Genomic DNA, 23,411 nt, shown 5'->3' with positions numbered 1-23,411 from the left:
GGTGCCCAGAAACAATCTCCATCTCGGGGAAGAAACCGGAAACTTGACTTTTCTGCAGTTGAGGGAATTTTTAAAAGGGCAAAGACCTCTTCCATCCCAAAGGGTTCTTCGTACCAATGCTGGCCGTGAGCACGCTCCTGCCTGGCTGCACGGCGGCCGTCCTCTGGCTCTGATGCTGTGGACTGTGTGCCCAGGCCTCCGGGCCCAGGCAGAGGGGGTGGGTGTGGGAGAGGAGAGGGCGTGACAGGAGCCCAAGTTGTCCGGGCAGGACAGAGGATGTTGCTCTGGCAGGAGAAATAGCAAAACAGATGGGACTTGCCACAAAGGGATCTGTTTCCTTGGGCTGAAACACAAAAACTTGGCTTCCCTTTAAAAAGCCAGTGTGCGTCACGCCCCCACACAGTGAGAGGTTAAGTGGTTCTCTTGAGTTAGGAAGAGAAGCCTGGAAACTCAGCCCAGATTTCAACAAAGCAGAGCTCACACACTTTGGGCCTGGAAACAAAAGCCCCAAGGAAGAGACAGAGAGAGAGAGAGAGAGAGAGAGAGAAATTGGACTGTGGGCCTTTGTATACTTTTAGATACTTCCCTGAAAGTTGCTGACATAGTCATGCCACCCTCCCATTCCACATTTCAGCTCCCAGTTCACTCCCACCTCCCACCTCAGGGCCTTTGCACTTGCTGTGCCTTCTGCCTGGAATCCTTTCCCTGGGTCTTCACATGGTTGACTCTTCTTCAATCAGTTCTCTGCTCAAATGTCACCTTCCCAGAGAAGCCGCCCCCTCGCTCACTCTTGATCACACCACTCTATTTTCTTTCTTTCTCGGCATTTAACATTATCTGAAATTGTTCTGTTTGCTTATTCCTGGACTTGCATTTGTGTCTGTCTCCACCCACTGGAATGCACCTCTACACAGAAGGGACCTCTCTCATGATGCCGGGTGCCCAGAGCTGTCCTGACACACAGAAGCACTCAGTAAACATTCACTGAGTGAATAAGTCAGTGAAGCTTTGATTGTGGCTGCTGGCTACTTGCCAGAGGGCTTCATCTCTGTATCCATTGAGATGCTTTTGGCTGAAAGTGCTAGAAAGCACCAACCTGTGAGGTTGAACAATGAAGATATTTATTATTTCCACATGGGGGGACGTCCTGAGACGGGCGGCTTCAGGGTTCTCAGCTTCAGCAGCTAAGGATGGACATCACTGGGGACCCGGGGTCTTTCCATCTCCCTGCTCCAGCACTTTCTGCCCTGCACGATGGCTGCCATCCACGCAGACATCTCATCCAGTGGGATAACACCCAGCAGAAGTGCAGGGAGCATCTCCTCCTGGCCTCCCCTTTTATCAGTCAGACACTTCCCAGAAGTCCCCCAGCACACCACCCCCATGTCGCATTGGCCAGAATTTGGTCACATGTCCATCTCTAAGCCAATCACAGTGTAGGGACTAGTGTTACCAAGACTGGCTCCTGCCTGCTGGGGGCAGAGGGTCCCCTTTTCTGAGCATGTACGGCTGCTTGGAGGAAGGTCGACACTCTGGCGTCAGAAAGGAAGGGGGTGGAGAGAATAAATTTTGGGAAGGCGCTAACGGTCTCTATCATCGCACAAGTCTAATGATTAATTTCAGCCTCATGAAAACCCTGTCAGCAGTGTACCTAATATTGGACCCCGAGTGGATCATTTTTTGACACCCCCCTTTAAACAATAATTATTTTCGGTAAGAATCATTATTTTCTGGACTCCTCCTTTAGTTTTAAAATGAACAAAAAGAGGAGTACATTTCTGTTTTAGAGATATTTATTAAACTATTTCCTGTGTGTGCCTGAGTTTGTGTGTGTGGGGGGTCTGGAGCTCCCTGAACTAAACTCCGTGTAGAATACAGCGTTATCAAAGGGTAAGGAATACAAATGGGCTCATTCGAAGCTTACGTACATATTGTTGACACTCAACAGTAACCACAGCAATTGTCTAGTACAGGGATTGGCAAGCTGTTTCTGTAAATGGCCCGATAATAAATATTTTAGGCTTTTTGGCCCATAGGGTCTCTATTACAACTACTCAACTCTGCCGATGAAGTAGCCAAGCACCCATAGAGGAAAGCTAATGAATGGGCGTGGCCGTGTTCCAATAAAACTTTATTTACAAAAACAGGCTGGGGGCCAGATTTGGCCTGTGGGGTGTAGTTTGCCAACTCTTGGTTTAGAACTTAGACCCGTAGAGGATTTTTTCCGGGGGACTATTTTGTCACTGACATATTTTGGTGCCTGGGGATAATAAAAAGCAGACTGACTTTGAGTGGGTTTTAAATTGTCTACAGACAATGCCTTGGGGGGCACTGCAACCAATGTCTGGCCCTTGGTACACCTCTGATTCCTGTTTGACAGAGGGGGCGCCTGGGCTCAGAGGGGATGCCTGGAGCCCAGAAGGGAGACCTGGGGCTCAAAGGGGTGCCTGGGACCATGAGGGGCACCTGGGGCTCAGAAGAGATGAGCAACTTGTCCAGAATCCAGGCGGGTTGCCCCGTGCCCTTTCCTGTGGCCTGGAAACCAGAAAGCCCCCGTGGCTGGCTGGCGTGTCTCCCCTCCCTGCCTCCCTGTCAGGAGGGGCCTCTCTTGGGGACAGATCCACTATCGGGGTCTGTGTTGCTCTGGGAAGCCAGCTGGCTCCTCCCTCACACTTGGCAGGACTTTCCCTTCTGGTCAAGGACGGGGAGGGGAGGGAAGAAGGCCCTGGGGTGGGCTTGGTGACATTTTGGAGGCCCACAGCCTCCATCGAGGCCTTTATCAGCCCCTCACTTCCCTTTTCCCAAGGCTGCAGAGAACTCTCCAGAGGGCCTGCTGGGACCCGGACCTGCTTTTCTCCCTAGGCCCTCCCCGCCACTTATCTGCTGCCTCCCCAGTTCTTGTTCAAAGACCAGCTCGTAAGTCTGCTTCCTCATAGTTCAGTTTCCCTCAAGTCTCCTGAGAGGTTTCTCGAAGCTCTGGCCACAATACCTGCACTTTGGGGGGGACTCCTCTTCTATCCTCTGTCTGCTTCCGGCTTTTCTTGTTGTATGGATGTCTTTCTTTTTTTAAAACCATTTTTAAGTGTACGGTTCGATGGCATTAAGTGCATTCACACTGTTGTACAACCATCACCACCATCCATCCCCAGATCTTTATCATCTTCCCAAACTGAGACTCTGTCCCACCAAAGAGTAACTCCCCACCCCTCCCCCAGCCCTTGGCCCCCCACCATTCTACTTCCCTTCTCTGTGAATGTGACTCTTCTGGGCACCTCATACAATTGGATTCATACAGTATTTGTCCTTTTGTGACTGGCTTATTTCACTTAAAATTATGTCCTTAAGCGCCACCCGTGTTGTAGCCTGTGTCAGAATTTCCTTCGTTTCTAAGGCGGAATCATATTCCACTGTCTGGATGGCCCACATTTTGCTTATCCGTTCATCCGTGGAGGGACACTTGGGCTGTTTCCACCTTTTGGCTGTCGTGAATAATGCCGCTGTGACCAGGTGTGTACAAATATCTGTTTGAGTCCCTGCTTTCAACTCTTTTGGGTATGTACCCAGAGGTGGGATCTCTGGATCATATGGTAGTTCTGTGTTTAATTTTCTGAGGCATTCTGCCCACTGTTTTCCATTGCGGCTGCACTATTTTATGTTCCCGTCAGCAGTGCACAAGGATTCTATTTTTTCCACATCCTCACCAATACTTGTTATTTTCTGTTTTTCTACCAGCAGCCATCCTGATGGGTGTGAAGTGGTACCTCATTGTGGTTTTGACTTCTACTTCCCTAACAGCTAGTGATGTTGGGGCTCGGCCTTACACAGCCGTCCCGTACCTCATACCCCCACTGGGAAGGGCCCCACAGTGGGTGGGGTGTCTGTTCTTACAGCATGGAGGAAGTGGCTGCTCTCTCTGGGCAGCAGTTTTCCCATCTGTGCAATGGGAACAGGGATGGCAGCACACGCCTCCCAGTGACGTGAGGATTCGGTGAGCTGACACCTCTAAGCCCTCAGGATGGTGCCTGGCACATAGTAAGTGCTCCAAAAATAGTAGCTATTTTTTTAAAAATTATTATTACTGTGGTTACAGTCCAGAATGGAAGAAATGGGACAGATGTGCCCAGGATAAGGGCTCTAGGGGGTAGAAGGGCGTGGTTAGAGTTGGTCTCCTGACTCGTCTGCAGATCCTGAGAGCCCCCATCTGCTCGAGGAGTTTGGGGGCTCATGAGCCCTCCAGGCCCCGCCCTTGCTTACTTTTCAGCCTCACATCTCACGTTCTCATCTCTCCCTGTCACCAGTTTGTTTGTTTTCTTTAACAAGCACTGTTCTAAGGGCTCCACAGGTAGGAACTCACTTCATGCACACCATGACCCTCCGAGACAGATATTACTAGGTCCATTTCACAGATGGGGAATCGGGGTCCAGAGAAGTATCACGCCCACGGGAGAGCGGAGACTTGAACCTGGTCGTCTGGGGCCAGACCTGCTGTTTTGATGACTACCCATTCTGACCTCCGGGCTTTTGCCCCCCTGTTCCCCCTGCACGGGACACTGCCACAAGGTCTCCCTTCCTCTTCTCTGATTAATTCCTTTTTCACCGAGGAATCACTTCCTGTACCAGGGTCTGCACAGGAAGCGGCCAGCTCACTCAAAATAGGAGACTTTGTGGGGGCTTTAACAGAGGGGCTCTTTACAAAGGTGCAGGGAAAACAAAAGGGGACGGGGGTGAGGGGAGGGTGAGGCTGGAGGGGAGGGAAGGACGATGGGAACCTGGGAGGAGGGGGACTGCCATGCCAGGGAAGGGCCCCGGCCGGCTGAGTGTTGCAGTTGTCTGAGCTGCGTGACGAATGGCTCCAAAGTGTAGTGACTTAAAACTACACTTTGGGTATTTCTCTCGATATTGTGGGATGAGTAGGCAGTTCTGGGGTGCTGGATGCCTGGCAGGTCCCGAGTGGCCTCCCTCAGGTGCTGGTGCCAGCCGGGAGCTCAGCTGGGCTGTTGGCTGTGGACTTGGTTCTCCTTCTCATGGCTTCTCCACACAGCCATGGGGCTTCCTCCCAACGTGGCAGCCGAGTTCAAGAAGGAGTGTTCCAGGAGGCAGAGACAGAAGCTACTGAGCTCTTAAGACCCACTCTTGGAGGCTACGCGGTGTCACTTCTGCCACCTTCTAGTGGCTGAAAGGTCACAGTGTCAGTCCAGATTCTGGGGAAGGGGGAATCGATTCTTTTTTTTTTTTTGTGAGGAAGATCAGCCCTGAGCTAACATCGGTGCTAATCCTCCTCTTTTTGCCGAGGAAGACCGGCTCTGAGCTAACAACTATAGCCAATCTTCCTCCTTTTCCTTCCCTCAAAGCCGCAGTAGATAGTTGTACGTCATAGTTGCACATCCTTCTAGTTGCTGTATGTGGGATGCGACCTCAGCATGGCCAGAGAAGAGGTGCGTCAGTGCACGGCCAGGATCCAAACCCAGGCGGGAGCAGCGGAGCATGCGCACTTAACCAATAAGCCATGGGCCGGCCTGAAATGGATTCTTAATAAGAGGAGCAGCAAAGGAAAATTAGCAGGCGTCTTTAGCCTCCCGCGCTAAGAGCACAGCGCAGGGGAAGCTGGGGGCTATCTCATTTTCTCTCACTCTCCTTCCTCAGATCTCCTGCCTCCCGTTGAACAGGGCCAGCTGGAGACCAGAGGAGAAGGGACCTGCTGACCTGGTCCCTGAGGGTCACCTTCTCAGGGAAGACGTTAAGGTGAAGAAGCAGGAGGTGATTCTGGAGGGAGAGGACGCTATCCTGGTATAGGACCTCCCACTCTCAAGCACTTCCAGAACTCTCTATTTTTCCTTTCTCGTGCAATCTGTAATTATAGACCTCTGTGATAATTGTCCGTCTCTCCTTCAAGATCGTGAGCTCCAAGGCGGCTGAGACCACGGCTGCTTTGCCCTCATTGGATCCCCAGGCCCAGCACTGTGCCTGGCACAGGGTAGGTGCCCCATAAATACTTGCTGAATGAGTGAGTCCTTCCTGACACGACCTTCCCTGGATGTCTTCCCCCCTTTACCCCCCACTCCCCATCCGTCTGCTGGGGCTGTGGCTTCTGTGTCCCAAATGTACCTCAAATTAGTCCAGCTCTCCCTGGCCCCCCAGCTCAGGTCACCACAACCCAGGCCGCTCAGGACAACTGCATCTCGTCATAGCGAAGCCTCGCTTTACTCTTGACGCCCAAGCAGCCGCTGGGGAGATGCATTTTTATTCTAAAAAGGAAAGGAGATTGTCTTAGTCCGTTCGGGCCGCTATAACAGAATACCACAGATACTGGGGGCTTACAAACAACAGACATTTATTTCTCACAGCTCTGGAGGCTGGAAGTCCGAGATCAAGACGCCAGCAGATTCCGTGTCTGGTGAGAGCGCCCGTCCTGGTCCATAGGTGGTTCCTGCGTCCTCGCATGGTGGAGGGGCGGGGGAGCTCTCTGGGGTCTCTTCATAAGGGCACTAATCCCGTCATGAGGCTCCACCTCACGACCTAATCACCTCCCAGAGGCCCCACCTCCTACACCATCACACTGGGGGTTAGGATTTCACATCTGAATTTTGGGGGACACAGACATTCAGCCTACAGCAGAAACAGACACAAAAGTAGAGAAAATCATACCATGAGCCCTCATACATCCGCTTTTCAGATTCAACAATTATGCTTCATTCCTCTTTTCTCTTTCTTTCTTAGTGAATCATTTTGAAGCCAGTCTCAGTCATGGGGGGCTTTCTCCCCTACATCTTGCAGAATGCACCTCTAAAAAGTCTGGACATCGTCTCGTATCACCACAAGACCATTATCTCCCCTTCAAAATTAGCAATCATTGGAAAATATTTTGTTTTAATTTATTTTATTTTATTTTTTGCTGGGAAAGATTAGCTCTGAGCTAACATCTGTTGCCAATTTTCCTTTTTTTCTCCTCTCCCCAAAGCCCCAGTACATGGCTGCATACTCTAGTTGTAGGTCCTTCTAGTTCTTGTATGTGAGCCGCCAGCACAGCATGGCTACTGACAGACCAGTGGTGTGGTTCTGTGCCCGGGAACAGAACCCGGGCCGCTGAAGCAGAGCTTGCCGAACTTTAACCACTAGGCCATCAGGGCTGGCTCCGGAAGATATTTTAAAACCTCAATCAGATCAAGTTGCTCTTCTGCTGCAAGACCTCCACGGTTAAATTAGAATTCTTTAACATGGCTTAAGGAAAAGGGGGCAGTATAATTTATTGTACAAACTTTGAGAGTAGACAGGGGTGCTATCAGTAATAATGTTGGGACAAGAGGTATAAACTGGGGTGGTCCTGCTATCTAAGGGGCCCTCATGGCCCATCTCTGCTTATCTGTTCCTTGAACAAACCAGACACCTCCCTGCCACAGGGCCTTTGCACTCACTGAGTATTTTGCCAGAAATGCCCCACCTGGCTCTCACCCTTCAGGGCTCACCCTCCACCCCCTTGTTTCTCTGTGGCATTACCTCGTTTGTTTCTCCCATTAGCACTTAGCATCACCTAAAATCCTTATTTATTTGCTTATGTGTTTTTTGGTTTGTTTTGTATTTAAATCTCTCTCCCCCACTAAAAAGCAAGGCCAGAACAGAGGGAACCTGCCTGTCTTGTTCGTCATTCTGTCCCCAGCCCCTAGCACACAGTAGGCCTGGCACAGAGTGGGTGCTCGGCAGATAGTTGCTACACGAATGAATGAATGAATGAATGTGTACACCCCTTCTCTGGGCAGGTAGGGCAGGGCCAGGTGACCCCAGAGGAGCCTTCTGGGTCCTAGGACAGGAACCGTCCTCATGTCTCTGGCGGCTGTGGGCTGTGGGAGCGGATGGAAGCTGTTCTCATGACTCCGCAGAAACGGAGCAGAGTTCATTGCTCCCGGCTGCTGGCTGGGTGCCTCCCGCACGCTCGCACCTTTGTCCTGGAAAGTGGTTCTGTGTTGGAGGCTTTGCTCTCGCAGAGAGGCGACATCTCAAGTCCTGAGAGCCGGGGGCAAAGGTGACGATCAGCTGCCAGCTCTAGAGGAGGAAGATGGCTGGAGATGCACAAGGCGGTGGGTGATTTTGCAGGAAGCTGGGGTTTGTGGGGGCTCGGCTGAGTCTCCTAGGGCACGTTTGGGGGTCCGGAGACCTCCATTAATATTCACAGTACCGTCGGGGGCATTGTCGCCTACAGAAGAAAAACAGCTCCTAAGAAGTCATTTGCATCAACATAAGAAACTAGCATCTTAATTAAAATCTATCCAGGCACACTCCTGCCTCAGGAACTCTGCGTCGGCTGTTCCCTCTGCCTCGAACTCTCCCCAGATATCTGCATGGCTCATTCCTGCACTTCCTTTAGGTCTTTGCTCAAAAGTCATCTTCTCAGAGAGGCCTTCCCCAACCACTCCATTTAAATCACAGCCCTGTCCCCACAGGTGGCACTTACCCTGTTCTCTTATTTTTCCCCTAAAGCAGGCATCGTCCTCTAACACGGCGCCGTCCAACGGAAATGCAATGGGAGACACACACGCAAATAAGATTTTTTTTTTAATAGCCGCATTTTAAAAAGTAAAAAGAAACAGGCGTAATTAATTTCAATAGTATATTTCATTTAACCCAACATATCCGAATGTTGTCATTTCAACGTGTAATCAATATAAAAATATTCAGATATTGCGTGTTCTTTCTTTCACGCTAAGCCTCTGAAACCCGGCGTGTGTATGACACAGAACCTCTCAGCTGGGACGAGCACCGTTTCGAGGGCCCAGCAGCCACTCGTGGCCAGTGGCTACCGTATTGGACAGCACAGCCCTGAGCTGCTGTGAAATTTACCAGTGACTGCGTCCAGCGCTGATTCGTCCCGCTCCTCTGCTGGACGTAAGATCCACAGGGCCAGGGAGCTTCGTCCCGTTCACGGCGGAGTCCCCAGCACCTAACAGGGGGCGCGGCACACAGTAGGTACTCAGCCCACATTGGCAGAAGGAACAAAACGAGGGACCGTGAGCTCTGCTTCCGGCCTCACCCGAGCCGTGGTCCAGGTGGCCGATGTGGCCAGACTGGATTGTTTCCTCTTCCTCCTCGGCTTTCCCTCTGTTCCCGCGCTTTCTCTCACCGTCGCTGCCCTCCACTCCGCTCACTTCCCCTTTCCCCTCTCCCCTCTTGCCCCTTTTCCTCAGCAGAGAGTCGTGATTCACGTCCAGGCTCTGGAGCTGAGTGATGGTGAAGTCCCTGCTCTGCCGCTAACCAGCGATGGCTCTTTTTAGTCAAGTCATTTAGCTTCCATGCAATACACCACGCGCCTTGCCCCTGGGGGTCATAATAATTCTCCCCGGGCTGGCGTGGGGCAGACAGTGTGTGGCTGCCTGCACGGAGTGGTGATCCCGTCTAACGTTGGCACCTTGCTAAGTGTGTAACCAGGATTAACTCATTTAGTGCTCATGACCACCCCGGGAGGGGGGCACGTTGGGGTCATCTCTCTGCATAGATAAGGACGCCGGGGCACAGAGAGGTTAAGCAACTTGCCCAAGGCCACCCAGCTATGTCGCCTGGCTGGAGAGGCAGGTTCTTAGCCACTGGGCTCTGGTAGCTATCGTTCAACCACACATATGGGTTAAGCACCTACTGTGTGCTGGGCACTGTCCTAGGAGTTGGGGACACAGCAATGGACCACAGAGACAGACTCCTGCTTTTGTGGAGCTTCCTTCATTCTGGAGGGGGAGAGAGCCAATAAAATAAACAAATACATGTATGATGTGGTGTGTTGGACGGTGATAAGCGCTCTGGAGAAAAATAATCGGGGAAGGGAGATAGCGATATTGTGGGTGTGGCTGTAATTTAAAAAAGGGATAGGAAGGAAGTCCTTGCTGAGAAGATGACATTTGAGAAGGACCTGAAGGAAGGGAGGGTGAGCCGCATGGGAGTTGAGAGAAGAGAGGTCCAATAGAGGGACCAGTAAGTGCAAAGGCCCTGAGGCAGAAGCAAGGCTTGAGGAACACCCAGGAGGTGGAGCCAGGAGGGAGAGGGGAGCTCGAGGTCAGGGAGATGGTGGTGACCTCATGGGCTGTGGTGAGGACTTTGGCTTTTACTCTGAGTGAGGTGGGAGCCGTAGGAAAATTTTGTTTCTTCTTACACCAGCTTTATTGACATATAATTCATGCAGCATACAATTCACTCATTTAAAGTGCACAATGCGAGGGATTTTAGTATATCCACAGAGTTGTGCAACCACCACAATAATCAATTTTAGGACATTTTCATCACCCCAAAAAGAAGCCTGGCACCCCTCAGCAGTCACTCCCCATTCTGCCTCCTCCGCAAACACGCATCTGCTCTCTGCCTCCGTGGATTCGCCTGTTCTGGACACTTCACATCAATGGAATCCTACAACACGTGGTCCTTTGTGACCGGGTTCTTTCACTCAGGGTAATTTTCAAGGTTCCTCCATGCTGTAGCAGGCGACAGTACGTCATTCCTTTTCATGGCGAATACTCCTCCACTGTGTGGTATCCCTTACGTTATTTACCTGCTCGTCAGCGGGGGGACATCTGGGCTGTCTCCACCTTTGGCTGTTGTGACTGGTGCTGTAATGAACACGGGTGTGCAAGTGTGTGTGTGCACAGTTTTCACTTCTCTAGGAGCGTGTACCCAGGAGCGGACCGGCTGTTTCCAGAGCGGCTGCACCGCGTCACAGCCCCACAGCAGCGAGCGAGGGCAGCAATTTCCCCATGCCCCTGCCGACACTCGGGGGCTGTCTGTGACCGTGGGCGGGTTAGAGCTGGGGAGGAACGTCACGTGACCGGGTTTTTACAGGATCCCTCCGACCTCCACGTGGGTCATATCTCACCATCTTTCATCTTTCTCTTCCTCTGCCTCCTTGTCATTCCTCATCCTGGCAAGGCCTCTCTCCAAATCATGACGAAGTCTTTTCTCCCACTTCTCAGGTCGCCCCCCCCCCCCCACCATCGGAAGTGACTCCTCTCAGCGAGGTCACAGCTGGTCACATGTGTCAAACATCCTTTCATCTCCGCCCGTCTCTCTTGTCAAGTGATGGCACTGTGTGACACGAGGTCCCTCCCGCCGTGGCCTTGGGGCTCTCTCGGGTAAGCACCACGTACATTCAGACCTTGAAGACTTGGTAATAAACACTAGTTAGATTGGATGAGATGATCAAGGCGAGTTGGTCCTTGCCAAGGGAGGCCAGGTTTCAAGGATGGGGAGGGGTGTCAGGGCCGGGGCAGACCCCAGATTTTAGTTAATTGGTTAATTCCCAAGAACTACAAAAGGGATTATAAATAAAACAATCCCCACACTGATGGCTGTTGAAAGCTTTAAGGAATTCAATGAAATATATTAATTAATTAATCAAAGAGTTACTTGATGATTAATGCATGAATGAATTAGCTAATTCATGTACTAGGTGCTAGGTATTGTTCCAGGGGCTGGGGATACATCCATTAGCAAAAACAGAGTAGTTTCTCTCTCTTGGGAGGAGACGAAGAAGTAAACACATCAATGAATAACACAATTTCAGGAAAAATAGGGTGGTGTCAGGGAGAGTGACTGGTGGATGGGGACTCCTATTTTGGACAGATTGAACAGTGAAAGCTTCTCTGACGAGTAGGTTTGGAGCTGATACCTAGGGGAGGAGAAGGAATCAGGCCTGGAAGGATCTGGGGGAAGAAAATTCGAGGCAGAGGGAACAGCACGTGCAAAGGCCCAGTGGCATGGAAAAGCTGGGGCTCTTCAAGGAATAGAGAGAGGCTGAGAGTAGAGCAAACAGAGGGAGAGATTGGGGGATGGGGGCAGAAAGGTGGGCAGGAGCCAGCTCATGTACAGCGTTGGGACAACACTACCACCACCAACCAGCTTGTGCTCACACATGCTGGGCACTGCCCTAAGCACTGTCACACTTTCCCGGCTCATTTAATCCTCACAATGGCCCTTGGAGAAAGGGTCTTACCCCCATTGTTTTTTTTTTTTTTTTTTTTTTTAAATTTTATTTATTTATGTTTCCCCCAAAGCCCCAGTAGATAGTTGTATGTCATAGTTGCACATCCTTCTAGTTGCTGTATGTGGGACGCGGCCTCAACATGGCGGGAGAAGCGGTGCGTCGGTGCACGCCCGGGATCCGAACCCGGGCTGCCAGCAGCGGAGCACGCGCACTTAACCTCTAAGCCACGGGGCTGGCCCTTACCCCCATTGTTTTTAAAAAATTATTTATTTATTTATTTTTGTGAGGAGATCAGCCCTAAGCTAACATCCGATGCCAATCCTCCTCTTTTTTTGCTGAGGAAGACTGGCCCTGAGCTAACATCCGTGCCCATCTTCCTCCACTCTATATGTGATGCTGCCACAGTATGGCTTGCCAAGCAGTGCGTCGGTGCGCGGCCGGGATCTGAACCTGTGAACCCCGGGCTGCGGAAGCAGAGCACGCGCACTTAACCACTTGCACCACCTGGCCGGCCCCTCTTATCCCCTTGACAGAGGAGGAAACTGAGGCACAGAGAGGGCTAAGCTATTTGCCCCAGGACTCTGGGGTGGGAAACCCCAGAGTATGAATTTCTTGGACACTGTTCCCATCTGACACCACAGCTGTGCCCTAGCCACCCCGATCTAGGTCAGGGGTTGGGCCCCTGCTCTGGGGCCCTGGACAAGGCTGGGTCTCCCGAGGGGAAGACAGTGCCAGTCCAGGCTTTCTGGCCAGTACACAGGTGGTGTTCAGTAAATGCTGACTCCAGCCAGGCCGTGCTGCTTAAGGACCAGCCTGGGAGAGGGCTGCTGCCTTCCAGGGTTGAGCGACAGTTTCCGAAGGTGCAGCCCTCAGGGGCTGGCCTCCATACCCAGGCGTTGGGGACACTGCCCTCCCATCCTGTGTAACCCTGGGAGAGACCCTTTGCATGCTCCCTAACCCCACCCAGAGAATGAGGGAACTGGCCTACACTGGGGGTCCAGAATTCCGTGTGTGGGGGCGCTGCAGGCTCCGGGAACCAGGCCAGGTGGGGCTGTGGAGGGTTGCAGGGGAGTACATGTCCACCTCTCTTATTTCCTTGAAGCACTTGTGGTCTGCAGCTATCCATCCTTCATTGGCTCACTTGCTCGCCATCTGTCTCCCTCTTCATTAGAAAGCAGAAACTTAGTTCTGGTGACTTAACCTCTGTGTGTCTGTTTCCTTGTCTGCAAAATGGGGCGACTGTGCGCGAGGCCCTCAGGCGGGGCCCAGCATCTAGAAGGCTCCTCATCGGTCCATTCTACTGTTTCCTGTGAGCAAGCATTCCCCCTGAGACAGTGTTCTCGCTGCCGCGCACAGGGCAGGGGGCCAGAGGCGCAGCTTCCTGATTCTGGCTGGGGCGACGGTCAGAACGCAGCCAACAAACGAATGTGTGCCATGCCAGGTGGTGCGCGTGATAAGGTGAGGGGCGCACAGGGAGGGCTGGCGCTCTCGTATTTCAGGCAGGGTGGCGGGGAAGGCCCATCTTATAAGGTGGCGGAGCAGGCCTGCAGGAAGGAGCCAGGCAGACACCGGGGGAACAGAATTCCAAGCCCAGGGTGTACAATAGGCGGGTTTCGGGGAGAACGAGGCTGGAATGGAGAGTGTGTGTGTGTGGTTGGGGGGGTGGGGGGAACGAGGTCGCGGCGGGGGGGGCGCGGGCTCCGGCGCTCCTGAGAGTTGGGGAGCTCCCACTGAACGTGAACGAAGATGGTGGTGACACAGGAAGGGGGGCGGAGCGGCAGGGGCGCAGAAGCGGGAAAGGAGGAGGGGTGAGCAGGCAAAGCCGGTGCGGGTGAGGAGGGGGAGCCGGGGAAGGAGAAGGGGCCAGGCCCAGCCGGCGCGCTGGGACGTGCAGGCGCGCGGGCCGCGAGGCTCCCTCCCGCCGAAACGGAAGCGCGCGCGGGCCCGCGACAGCTCCGGGGGCGTGTCCCGGCGGCCTGGCCCCGCCCCTCCGACCGTCCGACCAGCGCCCCGCCCCCGAGCCCGCCCCCATACCGGCCCAGGCCCCGCCCCTCCCGCTCAGGGCCCGCCCCCTCAGGCCCCGCCCCCGTCCGCTGGCGAGCGCCCGAATCCCGGTGCCCAGGGCGTCCCGGGGGCGGGTCCGCCGCGCGGGCGATGGCGCATAAGAACCCTGGCCGCCTCCCGGGCCGCTTCTCCGTGCACTGCGGTCCGGGGCTCGCCGTGCCGCTGCGGCCCGCGTCTCCGGAGTCGCCGTCTCTGTCGCCGCCGTCCCGGTCCCCGTTCCCCCCGGGCGCGGAGCCTCGCGAGCGCCGGGCGGGCGCCAGGGCGCGCAGACATGGCCAGCCGCACCAGAGCGCGCCGGGCGGCCGCGGCGCTGGGCTGCACCGGGCTGCTGTGCGCCGTGCTGGGCGCCGTGATGCTGGTGATGGTGCCCTCGATCATGAAGCAGCAGGTGCTCAAGGTGGGTGACGGCGCCGGCCGGGGGCGCGCGCGGCCGGGGCTGGAGGGCTCTGGGCGCCGAGGAGGGCCGGCGCGCAGCTGGTGGGCCGGCGACTCGGAGCCGGGATCGCGCCCTGGGCCGGGCCCCTGAGCGCTGGGGAGACCAGAGCGCTTCGGGAGGGGCAGCTGCCCACCTCCGCAGGACCTCGCCGACCAGGCTGAGGTTGGGCGCGAAGGGGGTACCTAGAGGTTTTGCTGGAGGCGCAGGCCGGGGTTGAGGAGGCCTGAAAGAGAGACCAGCCGGGAGCCTGACCTCACCCTAGGGGAATTGGGGCCCAGGACGGGCCCGGAGTGTGGCCACTTTGTGGTGCTGCCCTGGGGAGCCCTGTTGCCTCTTTTCTACAGCAGCCTGCTGCAGTGTCTGCTAAAATTAGGGCTGCACTTTACCTGTTTTTGTGAGCCCAGGACAGGAACCTTCCATTCTGTGCGTCTGTGAGACTCACACGGGCGCCCAGGCCGTAGCAGGTGCTCAGGAGAGCACACTCCGCTGTCCGGAATCTCCCCAGAGAAACCCCTTCCAGAGGCAGAACGCCTGCTGCGTCCTCCCCACACCGCCTTCCCGAGGCCGGCTGGACACATAAGCTGCTTTTCTCCCCAGATTGAGGCAGAGGCAGGCAGGAGCCCAGGGTTGCAAAAGCAGGGTCCACTGAGAGCCCCCAGCCCTAGGGCCTTCCTCTGATGCTCACCTTACACACCACTGCCCTTTAAACCTGGGAGACAGATTAAGGCGGTCAGCTAGCCTTCAGACCAGCAGACTCTGCCCTGGGTATGTGGGCGGCTCGTTTGAATGAGCCTGGAGTTACAGAAGGATGGAGATTGCAGAGTATCAAACTCCAGCTAAGAGCGTGTCAGAGCTTTAAAGTCACTGAATCACCACCTGCAGTGCCGGGAGGGGAAACTGAGGCTCACCTTTGCCCAAGATCCAGCCAGATACGGAGCTGGGATAAAGACGTGGATGTTGTCACTTGCTAGTTGACTTCTCTTTCCCTAGCTCACTTCTTTACGCTGAGTTTCTTAAGAATGCCACTTGCCCACATTTCATGTCTGTGCCCCATGTCCAGCACAGGGTGCTTGGGAAATGAATGAATGAATGAGTGGAGGAATGAAGGCTCCATCTGCTTAGACCCGGCTGCCACTTCAGGGTCCCTGGTGAGCAGTTGTCTGAGTCCTCGTGGCTGTGCCGTGCCTCTTTTTGTTTTGGTTCTCAAATGTTGTCCTGTTAAGTCCTGTAATCTGATTGCAAGGAGATCCTGGCCGACGGTGACACTGAACACTGGGTTCCTCTTCGTGGTTTTTGTTTTTTGCCTCTGGGGATGGCAGGAAAAACTTGTCTGGGGAACCTTTGGCAGAACGGCTCCTTTCTCTCCCAGGGCAGCCAAGGGGTGCATCTCTGTTGCATTTTTCCAAGCAGCTGCTAGAGCTTATCTCGGGGGAAGCTTTCTGTCAGCTGACTGTGGTCTCGGTACCGTGTGCACCCTGGAGAGACTGTCACTCCGGGGGTGTCAGCTCGGTGAGCCACCCTGACCCTGTGCAAAGGGCCTCTTGCTTTGGGGGTGTAGGAGTGGGTGGGATTTATAGCCGATGAAGAATCTTGTCAGCCCAGTCGTTCTTGGATTTATTCCAGGGTGTTTTGTTTCTCAGGCTTTTTGATCAGGTTAAGGATGTCAGTTCTGTGTATGTGTGTGTGTGTGTGTGTGCGCGTGTGTGCGTGCATGCACCCCCTAATGTCCCCCCCCCCTCTGGGCTTCCACAGAGAAAAACGCCCTCGTCCTCAGTTGTCCCGGAGCTAAGATTTCCGGGCTTAAAGCTGAGTGAGAGCCACCCAGCATCCTACGAGAATATCCCAAAGGCGATTGGTTTGGGGCCGAGTGGCGTGAAGGCAAGCCCGGCCCGGGACGGTCGCTTCTTGGACAGCCCCTGCTGGGCCGGGCCAAGCGCCTTCCCCGGGAAGAAGGCCGCCTGTGTTCAGGGGACCGAGTGGGTGGGACTCCAGGAGAGGGAGCGACGGCCGGCTCGTGTTTTCTTTGGCTGCATGGGTCCATGCGCAGCTTGAGTGGGAGGACTTGTGCTTCGGTTTCTATTTTTTTAAATACTTTTTGGTTAATTAAAAAGGTCCATATATAAAAGACGTGAATTCTTGCTTGTAAAAAATATTCAAGTGGAAGAAAAACCAGAAAGTTGCCCCCGTTTTGTTCCCGTCCTCAGACAGCACCACCACTCTCGGTGTGTATCTTTCTAGACCTTTACCAACAGGTACACCTCAAGCACATATTTATACATGTTAATATATATCGTTTACATAAGTTGAATTGTACTACGTATAAACAACCTGCAGTTTGCTTTTCAGTTCACTGATATCGCTTGAAGAGTTTTTCACATCAGAACATATAAATCTATCACATTTTTTTCACTACTTCATGCACTTACTTCTTTACCTGTTTCCCTATCGACTGGTAATTTTCTCTGTCAGACGCAGCCGTACATACCTCTCTGTGTACGTGTATGAACACTTCCAGAGGGTAGATTTCCGGAAGAGAAGCCTCTGGAGCGGCAGGTGTGCCCGGTTTGGATTTTTGTAGTTGTGGCCACATTGCCCTCCTGAGAAGGTCTAGCATTTGTCCTTCTGCCGCCAGAGTAGGGAAATCCCCACTTCCCCCTGCTCTGCCATCGTTGGAGGTTACCGATTTATTGTTGTAATTTGGGGCATTAAGCTGATGGGTTTGATTTAATTTTCAGGTTGCTGATGAAGTTGAGTGGGGATGTAAGGCATTTTGAAACCCGTGCCAGTTTCCGGAGCCCGGGTCGCAGACCTGGCTGTGCTGTGTGGCAGCAGGGACCTCGGGCTGCTGACTTCACCTCGGAGCCAGGGCTGCTTCCTTCAGCTCTGTGACGGGGTCAGATCTCGTGTGCCTCCCGGAGAGGTTATTAAGTGGCAAAGGCGATCATATGCACGCGTGTGGACATGCTCTGCATGCTCTGCATTCAAGTTTCTCGCTTGAATCCTACCGCTGCCTTGTGAAAGAGGCCCAGGCGGGGGTGTTTTTCCTTCCTGCGGAGAAGGAGACTGAGGCACAGCCGGGGTCAGCCATGTGCCGGCGTTTACACAGCTTGTGAGTGGTGGGCAGGAATCCTGATCACCGAATCTGGGGCTGCCCTTCAGTGGGGACATGGGAAACGAAGTGGGAGCCCTTCAGCCAATGGATTTGTAGGCAAAAATTAGAAAGAAGGAACTGGATATATATGTTTTAGCATGAATAGGTCACAGAAACACATTACTAATTGGAAAAAGCTCTGGTGCTATTTATGTTTTTAAAAAAACTCCACCAAACGGTATTTTGTATTTTCAATAGGTTACCATTCGTGCATGTAAGAGCACAGAAAAACGTGTGAAAGGGTGTGCACCAGACTGACAAAAGCCGTTACCCTCGGGGGGTGGGGGGAAGGGAGGGCACTGGGGGTGTGGCCGAGGGAAATAGGCTTTGTCTGTCAGGCTCTTACTTTTTTTTTTTACAAAGAGAATGTATTCATGTATTATGTATTTAATTAAAAATTAATAGTGAATCCATAGCTTTCCCCAAAGAATGGCCAAATGAATTAGACACCCAAACACGGGAGCACTCAGCGAGGGAGCCCTGCGGATTGAGGTCGCTGGGAGAGGCCTTGGGGAAGAGGTGAGACTCATTTCCTCTCCTTTCCCCCATGGGTAGGATTGGACGAGAGGTGTTCGCTCAGGAGCGTAATCGTGAATTACCGTGTGCCAGGCAGGGTTGGAGCATCTTTATAAATGTCATCTCGTTTAGTCCTGAGAATTCTGTGACAGGTCTCACTGTCGTCATCGACAGTTAGGGAAACAGAGCTTGAGAGTAATTTGCCCCAAGTGACCTTCCTGGGGGGGGGGGTGTGTGTGTGTGAGAGAGAGATGTCCGGGAGGACGGGGACTGGTTTATCCACTGCCTGGACCTGAGCCTGGCACGCATGGCCGTCTGTGTTTGAATGGATAACGAAGGCACGGTCCAGGTCCCTGGGGTACGTTTCCAAGTTGCAGTGTGTCTCTGGTCCCCAGGGAAGCCCCGGGGGAGAAGATCCCCTCACTGCAGCTGGGTCACAGGAGAAGGGGCTCGTCTGCGGGGCCACCATGTGGGAAGATGGGCCTCGTGGCCCTTTCCACATCCAGGAGGACGCCGAGTCCCCTCTGCTGTCTTTAAGTGGGTTTTCTCGTTGGATCAGCCTTGAGTGCATTATCCACTAGTTTTGCCAGCTGCTGAAGGCTTCCCCTACCTGTGTCCCGATCTCAATCAGTGACACCTCCATGTGTTCCCCCAGGTGTAGAGGTGAAAACCTTGGGTCATCCTTGACTGCACACTTTTTTCTGATACCTCTGTATCTGGTGTCTCAGCAAATCGTGTCGGCTTTGCCTTCAGAACATATCTGGATTCCCACTCCTTCTCAGTGTCTCCACTACAGCCTCCTTATCCTCTGCTTGGACTGGTGCAGTAGTCTCATGCCTGGTCTCCATAGACAGCCAGAGAGATCCTTTGAAAACACTTGGCAGATCATGTGCCCTCTCTACTCACACCTCTTCGAGTTTCCCTGTCTCACTCTGAGTGAATACCAAGGTCCTTTCAGTGGCCTGAAGGCCCCCCACGATCTGGCCCTCTTCCCTCTCTCATTCCCCTCCCCTTGGCCCCCCTGCTCACCTGCCACATTCATCTCTTTGATGTCCTTGAGCCCACCAAGGCTGTTCCCACCTCAGAGTATCTGGCTTGCTTTCCCCCGTGCTCAGAAGGCTCATCCCCCAGATATCTGCACAGCTTGCCCCTCACACCCCTAAAAACTGCCCCCAGGATGTTATAGGTTTATGTGTGTGTTCTCTTTCTCTCTCACGAGTGTGGAGGTCTGCTGGGGCAGGGGCTGTGCTGTCACTGCAGTGTCCCCGGGGGCCAGAGCAGTGCCTGGGCTCATGGTAGGACGGCGGAATGCAGAGATGGGAGGCGCTCTGAGGTTGTTTCCTTAGCCTCTCTGCACCCCCACACCCAGCCTCTGACTCTGGTTGATCCCCTCGTCCCTCAGCGAGAGCCACCAGGAACGAGAGCCTTCGGAAGGTCGTGCCCTGCCCCTGAATTGCTCTGTGCCTTTTGCAAGTCTCCTTGGCCCACCTGTTACAAGGTGGGCTTGATGATGGATGCAGTTAATGCCAGACGCCGTTCTGAGGGTTTTGCATGTATTAACTCATTTCGTTTAGTGTCTAAATGGCTACCGTTGCCTCTTTTATTGAGGGAAATGGAAGCAGAGTCGTCAAGTCACTTGCCCCAGGTCACACAGGCAGAACCAGGGTTTCACTGAGCCTGTAGCCCCATAGGCCCCGCGCTCCCCGCTCTCCCCCGTCCTCCCCGCTCTCCCCCGTCCTCCCCGCTCTCCCCCGCGCTCCCCCGTCCTCCCCGCTCTCCCCCGTCCTCCCCGCTCTCCCCCGTCCTCCCCGCTCTCCCCTGCTCCCGCTCTCCCCGCGCTCCCCGTCCTCCCGCTCTCCCCGTCCTCCCGCTCTCCCCCGTGCTCCCCGCTCCCCCCCGTCCTCCCTGCTTTCCGAATTTCCGAGCAGCTCAACTGGGCGTTTGGAGGCAGGGCCCTCCTGTATTCTCTGCTTGGGTCGCCCTTCCCGTGTCCTTCTCCTGCACGGCCAGTGGGCTGCAGGGTCCACTCCGGGCCTTTCTCCGCCTGATCGCCTCCCTCAGAGCTGCTGGTACAGAGAGCCTCCCGACATCTCCCTTCCGGGCAGTCTGAGAGGCCCTGGCGTGTTCTGGAATCGCAGGTGCCGAGGGAGGCTGCGGAGGGCGGCCTCTCCCTCGCCCGTGGTCCCAGCGACCCTCGGGCCGCTCCTGCGCGTCCTGTAGGGTTTGCTTGGCCGGCTCTGTGCCTCTGCCAGCCGTCCGTCCCCTCACCACCCCTCCCGCCCCGTTCGGGGCTCCAGAAGCCCCCGGGTCAAATCTCGGAGGGCGTCTCGGTGTCAGGGACTGACCGCTCCTGCGCCCGCACAGCTGGGTGCTCCGCAGGCCCCGCATCTGGCCCGGTGGGCAAAGCCGTGGCATTGCCCGTGGCGGCGGGTGGGGGCGCTCCCTTCTCAGCGGGCAGTGGGCATGGCAGTGTGGCCAGTCTGTTTTGTTTGTCGTCGTCTTTCCTGCCGTGGAGCTTCCTGTTCCTCCCGTGCACGAGAGGGCGACTTCACCGCCCTCCACTGCCGTAGCTGGAAACAGGCTATTTTTAGTTTCCCTGAGTCTGGTCTATTTTTGTTTCCCTCTTTGCTTGCAGTGGATTTGCTTCTCTTTGCTTTACAAGTATGTGTATGTGTGTGCACACGAGTGTTGATGTGTGGACACGTGTGCCAACTGTGTAGGCATGACTGGTGACACGTGAGCCGGTGTGGGCACGTGCACGTGCATGTGTATACGTGACCACATGCCAAAGCATGCACACACACGTTGACATGTGTCAGCACGTGCTGGTGCAGAACACACGTCTCCGTGTTGGTGTATATGTGGACACGTGTGGACACGTGCACGTGTTGACATGTGCCCACACGTGGAGACATGACACACGAGTCCATGTGTGTTGTGGTGTGTGTGTACACACCGGGGCACACATACACGTGTCAGTGTGCACCCACATGTGTTGGCATGCACACACACAGGTGTGACTCAGCACACACGTGTTGACACGTGCTTGCACGTTCACATGCGTGGACACGTGCACACATGTTGATGTGTCGTGTGTGTTGGGGTGTGTGCACACCTGTGGCCGTGTGTCCCACCCTGGTCTGGCCTTCCTGCGGCTGGCCCCAGGGGAGTGTTCAGTGCACCTGGCTCTTCACACCCCATGAACTGGTCCCCGTCCCTTCCTGGAATGACGCATACTTGCTGTGCCTCTGCTGAGCCGCTCGATGTGATTAACTAGAACTTGGTTAAGCTCAGCTACCCGGAACCATCTCATTTGGCTGTCAGCTCCCAGCAGAGCAGACAGAGGTGGGTCGGTGTTGAGGACTCTTCATTGACGAGTCTCCCTTGGGCATGTCTGGGTCCTGGTGGAGACCTGGCACGGGCATGTCTGCTCCGTTGATGTCTGTGGGTCCTGATAATGGTCATTCGGTCATTAGTACCCAGAAGGGTGATCCCATGTGCTTGGTCAGCATAAGAGAGGCCCCAGGGGTCATAAGCCATCCCCCAAGGCTCGGGGCGCTGGGATATTTTGAACGGTTTCAGCCACAAGGCTGACGCCGACAGACTTTTCTGGTTCATCATCTTAGAACTAGAGGATTCGGTTAAGGAGTGTTCTGCCCCCAGCCTTCTGTGCCATGAAGATCCAGCAGCTTCCGCCCCATAAACACATTTATTGTGCCGAGAATTCAACTATAGAGCTTGGCCAAAAATAAAAAAACAAAACAAAAGGAGAAGTCCTTTCCTGTACTCCCCGCCCCCCCCGCCCCTTGTTCAGGCCGACCTTGGCCCCCGACCTTGGCCCCCACTGGCCTGTGGCCGCCGGCCGGAGCTGAAATGCAAAGAGAAACAAAAACAACACAGAAAAGTGCATTTTTGGCTTTAGGGCCTTACAGGACCCAGGAGCTGGTGATTTACAGGTTGTCCGGGGTGATGTGATCCTGATTTGAAGCCGCCCAGTCTGCTCAGAACCTCCCGGAACCCAGAGCCCTGGGACCTCGTGGCCCAAGGCACGCCACCTTCACTTCCTTGCTTCCTTCTCCCGCCCTCCACCCCCGTTTCTTCCTGGTCACCGGTGGCCTCGTGCGGGGAAGGGGGAAGGAACAGGAGCGGCCTGACCCCTGTTCGCTTCCTAACATTCTGGGTGAAGTTCCTTCCACCTTTTCTGGAAGCTTCTAGAAGGACTTTTGAGACACTTTAAATGTCCATTCTCTTGGTTTCCCTCCTGCCTCGCTGGCTGGCTGCTCTTGGTCTCACTTGCCTCCTTCTCTCCCTGACCTCTCGCCACTGGCGTGTCCCAGAGCTTGGAATCTTCCTCGCTCCCGCATTCCCTGGGTGAGCCATCCAGTCTCACTCATTAAACACCGTCTTTGTCCTGGCCACTCCCACCTTGGTCTCCTGGGCCCAGATGTTTCCCCTAAATTCCAGCCTCGAGCATCCAGGGCCAACTCCGTATCTCCAGTTGGGTCAACGCCCAACTCCTCATCGCTCCCCTGCAAGCGCATTCCTCCGGCCATATTCCCACCGAGGTGTGGCTCCTCCGTCCTCCAGCTGCCCAGGCCAGGAGCCTTGGCGTCAGCCTTGACTCTCCTCTCTGTCACTTCATCCATTGAAACGTCGGGAAGTTTTATGGCTTCACCTTCAAAGTATATCCAGAATCCAGCCACTTGTCTCCAGCCACTTGTCTCCACACCTCAGGCACCTCCCTGGTCCAGGGCGCCATCACTCTCCCCTGGGTTCCGGCGTCCACCTTTGCTCCCTGGCCAGGCTCTCTCAGCACAGCAGCCAAGGAGATCCTATTAACACTGCGGTCAGATCTCCCTCTTCCTCTCTTCACACCCCGCAGTGGGCCCGCCCCACGCCCGCCGAGTCCTCACGTTGGCCCTCGAGGCCTGCGCCGTCGCCCCTGACCCTCTCTGTCCTCCCTTCACCTCCACTTGCACACTGGCCTTCTGCCCACTCCTCAGACATCTGGCACCTTCTGCTTCAGCTCCTCCCTCTGCCCACAACTCTTCCTCCTGACATGTTTGTGACTCGCTCCCCCGCCTCCTGTGGACCTCACTTGCTCTCGGATGTCCCTTTGTCATATTTCAGGCTCCCTCCTCCTTCCCCCGTGCTCCGAACCCCCCTGACCCTGCCGCTTTTCTGTAGCCCGTCACCCGCTGAGACACCAGGTAATTTACCTGTGCACCATGTTTACTGTTTATTGTCCGTTTCTCCCCGTGAGAATGTGGGGCCCACGACGGCAGAGACCTCGG

General features: G+C 54.6%; 1 protein-coding gene across 2 annotated transcripts in view; it reads left to right on the top strand.

Annotated features, from left to right (window-relative positions):
* The first annotated feature begins 14,105 nt into the window (after positions 1-14,105).
* SCARB1 (scavenger receptor class B member 1) overlaps positions 14,106-23,411 on the top strand; it is a 71,687-nt gene continuing 62,381 nt past the window's right edge. For both annotated transcript variants that reach the window (XM_087423453.1, XM_087423452.1), the window contains exon 1: positions 14,106-14,411. In XM_087423453.1, the coding sequence (XP_087279579.1) occupies positions 14,286-14,411 (126 nt within the window). In that variant the 5' untranslated portion in view covers positions 14,106-14,285. The remainder of the gene's footprint in view (positions 14,412-23,411) is intronic.

Source organism: Ceratotherium simum, chromosome 35 (genome assembly GCF_057802395.1).
Source record: "Ceratotherium simum simum isolate JZ-2026a chromosome 35, ASM5780239v1, whole genome shotgun sequence".
Classification (NCBI taxonomy): domain Eukaryota; kingdom Metazoa; phylum Chordata; class Mammalia; order Perissodactyla; family Rhinocerotidae; genus Ceratotherium; species Ceratotherium simum.
Note: the sequence above shows the minus strand (reverse complement) of the source record. Positions and strands in the feature narration are given on the sequence as shown.